A 7500-nucleotide genomic window follows, 5' to 3' on the forward strand; every position below is an offset into this window, starting at 1 on the left:
TAATTTAAAATACTTACTTTCTTAATTCATGTTTCTGGTCTTTTTAATTTTATTAATTCATTTATAAACTTACTCTCAGGTAGTTAAACAAGGAAAATAAATACAGCGACCAAGACTGAAATTATTTCAACCAATTATTTCAAAATATAAAAACATTAATATGGTTACAAAATATTTACAATTTTAAAACATAAATTAAAACTATTTACTCTCGTAATTCATGTTCCTAGTCTTTTTAAATTGTGTGTATTTATTTTTGTATGTATGCATGTATGTATTTATTCATTCATTCATTCAGCTACTTAACTAATATTAATCATATTGATGTCATCAATCAACTATATACAATAGAATCCACAAATTCCCGGTAACTCACAAAGAAAACACATTGCATGCATTTTCCATTCAATAAACACTTCTATCTTCTATCCATTGCACATATATATTGCGTATTATATCCTTCCTTTCTTAACCGCAAGTGGCTTCATTTTTAATCATTTTCTTGTAATTGTATTGTGTGCATTTACCCGGTTTCCTCTTAGACGGCTCTTGCATCTGAATCCTCTCGATTTCAGCCAAACATGGAGGTTCTGCAAAACATATGTGAAAAAAATTATATAAAACAAATCAACACAGCAGTCCATCTCTCAAATCACACATGGGGTAAAATCAAATAAAATAAAATATACTTAAATACTTAATAAAACTTAATAATATACTTAAAAAAATATTTTAAAGAATTATTTAAAATCATCTTAAAATACTTTTATTAAGTATAAATTATTTTTTTCGCACTGAAATTTTGCTGATCATTTCCCAAGAAAAGCACGTGACACTCACTCTCTCTCCAGAAGCACAGGCACCATTCTGCCGTGGAAACCTTGCCGTCGCGGTAGGAGTCGCAAGAGTTAAAGAAGGGCCTGATACACACTTCATACTTCTCCAGGTTTATGGCGGCCAGCTCCGACTGATCCAGGAACAGGTCATTACTGGTGTCCAGCTTGGAGAACATCCAGCCGATGGAGTCCTTACAGCCGGCCACGAGCCCCCGGTCAAACACTGCAGAGGAACAAACTGAGATTCAGAACGATAATCCAACAACTTAAATAATCAGTGTAACAGCATGCATTATGAAAGCTCAAGAGAGATCATACATGATCATATACTGATCATAAGAAAGCAAGGATGCATTAATTTGATCAAAAGTGACAGTAGAGACATTTCTAATGTTACAAAGGATTTCTATTTCAAATTAATTCTGCTCTTTTGAGCCTTCGATTCATCTGTGAATACTGAAAAATAAAATGTATAACGGTTTCAACAAAAAACATGAAACTATAGAAGCTTGCTTCCACCACAGGATTAAAAAAAAAAAGGTAATCATGACTTTTTTTGAAATTTGTTTCTGAATTCTCTTGTAATGAGAAAAAAATAAAAATTCCAAGATATAAACTCGGAATTACATTAAGAAATGCAAGAGAAAAGTCTGAATAGTCAGATCAATATATTTTAAAATAAATATTTAAAAAATGGACTAAAACTTTTTTATAAAATTTTTATAACTAAAAAACTATAAAACATATTTTTCGTTTACCTGCATGTCAGCATTGATAATAACTACTATTGACTATTAACAGACATCAGAGAACCATGAACAAGTAAATCTGCTTTAAAATTAATAACAATTCTGAGAAAAACAAGTCAAAATTGCGCAATATAAACAGAATTGTTATACATAAACTTACTATTGGGAGGAAAAAAGCCAGAATTGTGAGATAAAAAATATTACCTTTTTTATTTTTGGTGAAAACTAAAAACATGCAAGATGTTAACTGATGAATTGTGAGGTATTTCACAACTACCTTTTTCATTGTTTTATTCCATGGCAAGAATAGGTTTCCAAAGTTTTTAACACTGATAATAATCAGAAATGTCTCTTGAGCAGTAAATCAGCGTATTAGAAATATAAATCTGTTCTAACAATGCAAGTCTTTACTATCACTTTTTATCAGTTTAACATATCCTTGCTGAATAAAAGCATTAATTTAAAAAAGAAAGAAAAAATGTCATGACCTCAAACTTTTGAACAGTTGTGTATATTGTTAGAAAAGATTTCAGTTTTGAATAAAAGCTGTTCTTTTTAATATTTTATTCATCAAAGAATCCTGAAAAAAGTATCACAGGTTCCAAAAAATATTAAGCAGCACAACTATTTCTAACGTTAATAATAAATCAGTATATTAGAATGATTTCTGAAGATCATGTGACACTGAAGACTGGAGAAATGATGCTGAAAATACAGCTGCAGATCACAGAAATAAATTATATTTTAACAGATATTCTCATAGAAAACAGCTGTTTTAAATTATAATAATATTTCACAATTTTACTGTATTTTTAATCAAATAAATGCAGCTTGGTGAGCAGAAGAGACTTCTTCACAGTGCAGTAAACTCTGTTGTGTTTTCACCTGACGCTGTGCTTTGTCTTCCGGAGTTGTTCTGTTTTGCAGTTCCGTGAAGAAGCTGAAACCAGTCTCGGAGTCTGTCGCCCAAATCTGCTAAATCCTGACCGGTGCAGAGCTCTAGAGAGACAGAAACACCAGTAAATAATGAGAGGATTCGCTTTAACTTCTGCCAGCAGATTAATAATGCAGAGGAACAATAAACTCACTCAAATGCATTAAAATTTCAACTAACTAGGCTTCATAAAACATGAATGTCTGAACTCACTGTGACACCAAACATCATTCTGCATGTTTACAGTGAGAGCTGATGGAGTAGTGTGTGTGTGTGTGTGTGTGTGTACCTACTTAACCATATTTTGGGGACAAATTTGTACCCAAAAGTGAGGTAAACCTACCAAAAACCTCCTTTTGGGGACATCCTCATTTGTCAAACGGGTTTAAAAATAAACTAAACAAAGTAAAAATGCACAAAGTCTCCTGTGAGGGCTAAGTTTAGGTGTAGGGTTGGTGTAGAGCAATAGCACACACAGTTTGTTCAGTATAAAAACCATTACGCCTATGGAGAGTCCCCATACACCAAACATGTGTATGTGTGTGTGTGTGTGTGTGTGTGGGGACCTGGTTTGGGTTCGGGTGGTGTCTCTGGAGTCGTCTCGATCTTGGGTTCTGCTTTAGGAGGTCCAGCACTGATACAAGGACAGGAACCAGAACACAGAACGGACAGATCCTTCCTCGACAAACACGACTGCTGCTCCAGCTTACACTGATCTCACACACACACACACACACACACACACGAGAGAGAGCTTCATATGAAAGAACCGCAGTGTATTCATGTCTCAAAGTAACACTCACATACATAATTAAGCAGATACAAGCGGCTGAAGATGGGTTTTCACCATTCTGACTTAAGAACGAGTGTTTTTGGATGTGCTGGCACGCTTGATTGAGTTCATTTTTATCATGTTAATAAAAACCTTCTGATGATATGGCCTACTTTCTAAAATAAGACAAAATACATTATAAAAAAACAAATAATAAAAACGTATATAATAAAATATGTAACTGTGTACATATGAATTTTTTTACAAACAAAAACATTTCTGAAATGAGTTGCAGCAGATAGTGAAAAGCATCAAATAATAAATAATTATAATTTTTTTAATATTTAAAAATTAATTGAAAGTAAATATTTAAAAATATTTAAAATAAATTAGAAATAAATTTTATAAAATTTTATTTAAATAACGTATTTATAAAATAAATGTTAAAAACTTTTAAAAAGTAAATAAATTTTAACAAATATTTTAAAATAATGATAAACAAAAACAAATATTTACAAATGAATTGAAAATTATTATTTAAAAATCAGTTTTAAAAAACTATAATATTTTAAAATCAGTTTATTAGAAATTAACATTTTTTATTTTGCAATTAAAATATTAAAAATAAAAATAAGAAAACTGAAAAATTATTTATAAATTATTTGAAAGAATCATTTAAAAAATCAAATGGAAAAACAAACTAATAAATATTAAAAAATAATTTGAATCAAATATTTAAAAACAAAAATACAAAATGATTCTAAATAAAAACCAATCAAACTGGTTTTATTTGTTTTCCTGCGTGTCACATGACCATCAGAGAACCATGAATATGTGAATGTGTTGTTAAATGTTTTAAATATTAACTTAAGATCTCAGGGTGACTTCAAGACAGTATTTTGCCTCTCAGAGGTTCGGCTGACAAAAGAGTTTGGCAATCGCTGCTCTAATTAATTCAAATACAGGAGAAGTGTCCAAACTCGAGCGAGTGCTCTTGCAGCCGCAGTGATGGAGCGCTGCTCTTCCTCACAGAATCAATGGATCTGCAGCGCGGTGTAAACTCTGCAGATCGCATGCGTGTGATGAACGAGGCGGGAGGCTCTGCTCCTGGTCACTGTATTGATTCATGCACTGTTTTTAATTTTGACCTTGTGTGTAAGAGACAGAAAATGACCTCTATCTCTCTCTCTCTCTCTCTTCTATCTGAATGAGCAAACACTCTTTCCTGCGGTCACCCTTATAAATATTTGATCTGGTTCCAGCTCAAGCCTTGATGTTCTCACTGCAGCGCAGAGCAATGTGTGTGTGTGTGTGTGTGTGTGTACCTGAGAGGCGTAGTTGTGTCCGTCTGATCCACACACAGGCGTCGAGGGCGTCTCTGAACAGGGTTTACAGTTGTTAGCGTGAGGCTTCAGTCCAGACTGTCTGATTCTAAAGCAAACGCAACAAAACCAACTCAATCCACCAGTTTCTGCTTTCAATAACAACACTGTTTTCTTAAACATTATTTCACATAATTTTCAATTTTCCTTGTTTCATTACATTAAAATAAAAAAAAAACTTTTTTTTTACAACATAACTTTATTAAATGTAATTTTGTTTAAACTTTATTTTAACTTTATTACATTTGTGTACATAAAATTGCTGTACATATTTTAAATGCACATTTTACATTTTATTTATTTAGCTTAAATAAATAATAAATTCACTTAGTTATTAATTATTTACATTTATAAATTTGTGTTGAACAGATTTATATATTTTTAAAAATATGGTATTTTATTAAATTAAAATACCATTTTCTTACAAAATAACTTTATTTTAAATGTATGTGTTGTACATACATTTTATATTTTTTAGCTAAAATAAAACTAATTGATTTATTTAGATATTTATTATAGATTTACTTAATCTGTTTCACATACATTTTATTTATTTTTTACTTTTATTTAAACTTGTTTTAATTAAATTACACATTAAATAGCCTTTCTCACATTTAAAATGTATGTGTTGTGCATACATTTTATGCATATATATATATACACATACATAACGGACTTTTCTCTGTTTTTATTAAAATAAAATATCCTTTTCTTACAACATATCTATTTTACATTTTTGTACATGCATACATTTTCTATTATGTTTAGCTAAAATAAAATCAATTTATATAGTTATTTATTATAGATTTATTTTTTATGTTGTACGTATATTTTGTAAACTTTTTTGACTTTTTATTAAATTAAAATACCCTTTTCTTATAACATAACTCACAATATGATCAGTTTCTTACCCACAATGCCCTACTGCATGAAAGTAATGTTAACTGCATACTGCTCAGTATACTGACAAACAGAAGCGGACGTGGAAGGTCAAGACAAGCGCATTGCATTCTGGGATACAGTGTGACATATGATGTTGCACAACGAAAGAAGCTTTTTCATGAAGGAGGGAGATATTTCAAATAATAGCCAGAATTTTTTAGAAACTGAACATTTTATTGAACGTTTATAAAATATAGAAACAAAAGGTTTGCTTGTGTTTTTGTTGAGTATTTTTTGCTCCACCAGGTTTTTATGGCTCATACAGTTTGATATAATGAGAATATGGAGGGAAAAAACAGCTCAGTTTTATTCAGAGCCTCAAACCGAGCAAAAATATGCAATTTGCTACAGAAGCTGATATTTCTATGATGAAATTATGATGCTTTTAATGTAAAAAAAAAAGAGATCTTTATAACAATAGAGCAGATACTGACATAAAATGATCTAAATATCAGAGGTCCCTCTATATCTCCAATAATGTCTAGGTAAGATGAGATTGAAATGATCCAAACATATAATGCAATCAATGCTGATTGAGAGATGAAGAAATAAACACTCCTCAGAAGATGTGAGATGTTTTGGAGGCTTGTGAAGATCATTCCTCCGCTGAGGAACAGAGAAAGTGAAGCTTCTGCATTAGTCAGACGACACTGACAGAATAAAAACTATCACACACACACACACACATAATAACACTATTACACACAGAGATAATAACACTATTACACACACACACACACACACACACACACACACACACAGTAACACTATTACACTCACACACACACACACACACACATAATAACACTATTACACACACACACACACACACACACACACATAATAACACTATTACACACAGAGATAATAACACTATTACACACACACACACACACACACACACACACACACATAATAACACTATTACACACACACACACACACACATAATAACTCTATTACACACACACACACACACACACACACATAATAACACTATTACACACACAGAGATAATAACACTATTACACACACACACACACACACACACACACAATAACACTATTACACACACACACACACACACACACACACATAATAACACTATTACACACACACACAGAGATAATAACACTATTACACACACACACACACACACACACACACAGAGATAATAACACTATTACACACACACACAGAGATAATAACACTATTACACACACACACACACACACACACACACACAGAGATAATAACACTATTACACACACACACACTCAGAGATGAACGATCGTTACGGCAGATATGAACACAGCGGGTTATAATGTTCTGACCCGTTAGTTTTTGCCGATTACACTAAAGCTCTGCAGACCAGATAAATGCTGAAAGTCTCTCTCACACACACACACACACACACACACACACACACAGAGATGCGAAATGTTCATAAACTCTGCTGTTCTCTGGTTAATATCAGTCAGGAACAAATGAACAGAGACAGAAAGAGACATAAGCCATTAACACTGAACACTAAAGTACATTTGAGTTCATTTATACTTCTATTTAAATAGATGTTCAAAATACATTATTATAATATCTGTAGCGATAAACGTTCAGCACACGATTGGATCATTAGATCTTCTATGGAGTATCTTATAATCTCAATTTAACAGATATCTCTTGTATTATGTTGAAATTCTGGCTACGATCATTATGTTCCGCGGCAAACTGACCATAATTGGATTTAATAATTCACAAAAAACACACGATGACAAGAAATAACTCAATCAATCAAACAAACAGGTAAAAGGTAAACCTTTAACATTAATACTTCTCATTCATTATAAAAAGTGAAAACATTAGAACGTTAATTTATTATATTAAAA

The 7500-nt window shown here is 31.6% G+C and overlaps 2 protein-coding genes across 2 annotated transcripts in view; one reads left to right on the forward strand and one right to left on the reverse strand.

The window, feature by feature from the left end:
- The window catches only part of LOC306851923 (alpha-actinin-2), a 349741-nt gene that overhangs the window by 72199 nt on the left and 270042 nt on the right, over window positions 1–7500 (forward strand). The window lies entirely within an intron of this gene.
- LOC306852009 (testican-2-like) overlaps window positions 1–7500 on the reverse strand; it is a gene marked incomplete at both ends in the record, with an annotated part of 32220 nt that overhangs the window by 1249 nt on the left and 23471 nt on the right. The window contains 5 exons of the mRNA XM_079388575.1: window positions 528–590; window positions 841–1059; window positions 2471–2584; window positions 3086–3230; window positions 4617–4722. Coding sequence (XP_079244701.1) covers window positions 528–590; window positions 841–1059; window positions 2471–2584; window positions 3086–3230; window positions 4617–4722 — 647 coding nt within the window. The remainder of the gene's footprint in view (window positions 1–527; window positions 591–840; window positions 1060–2470; window positions 2585–3085; window positions 3231–4616; window positions 4723–7500) is intronic.

The sequence above is a fragment of the Barbus barbus genome (assembly GCF_936440315.1).
Source record: "Barbus barbus genome assembly, chromosome: 32".
NCBI classification, from domain to species: domain Eukaryota; kingdom Metazoa; phylum Chordata; class Actinopteri; order Cypriniformes; family Cyprinidae; genus Barbus; species Barbus barbus.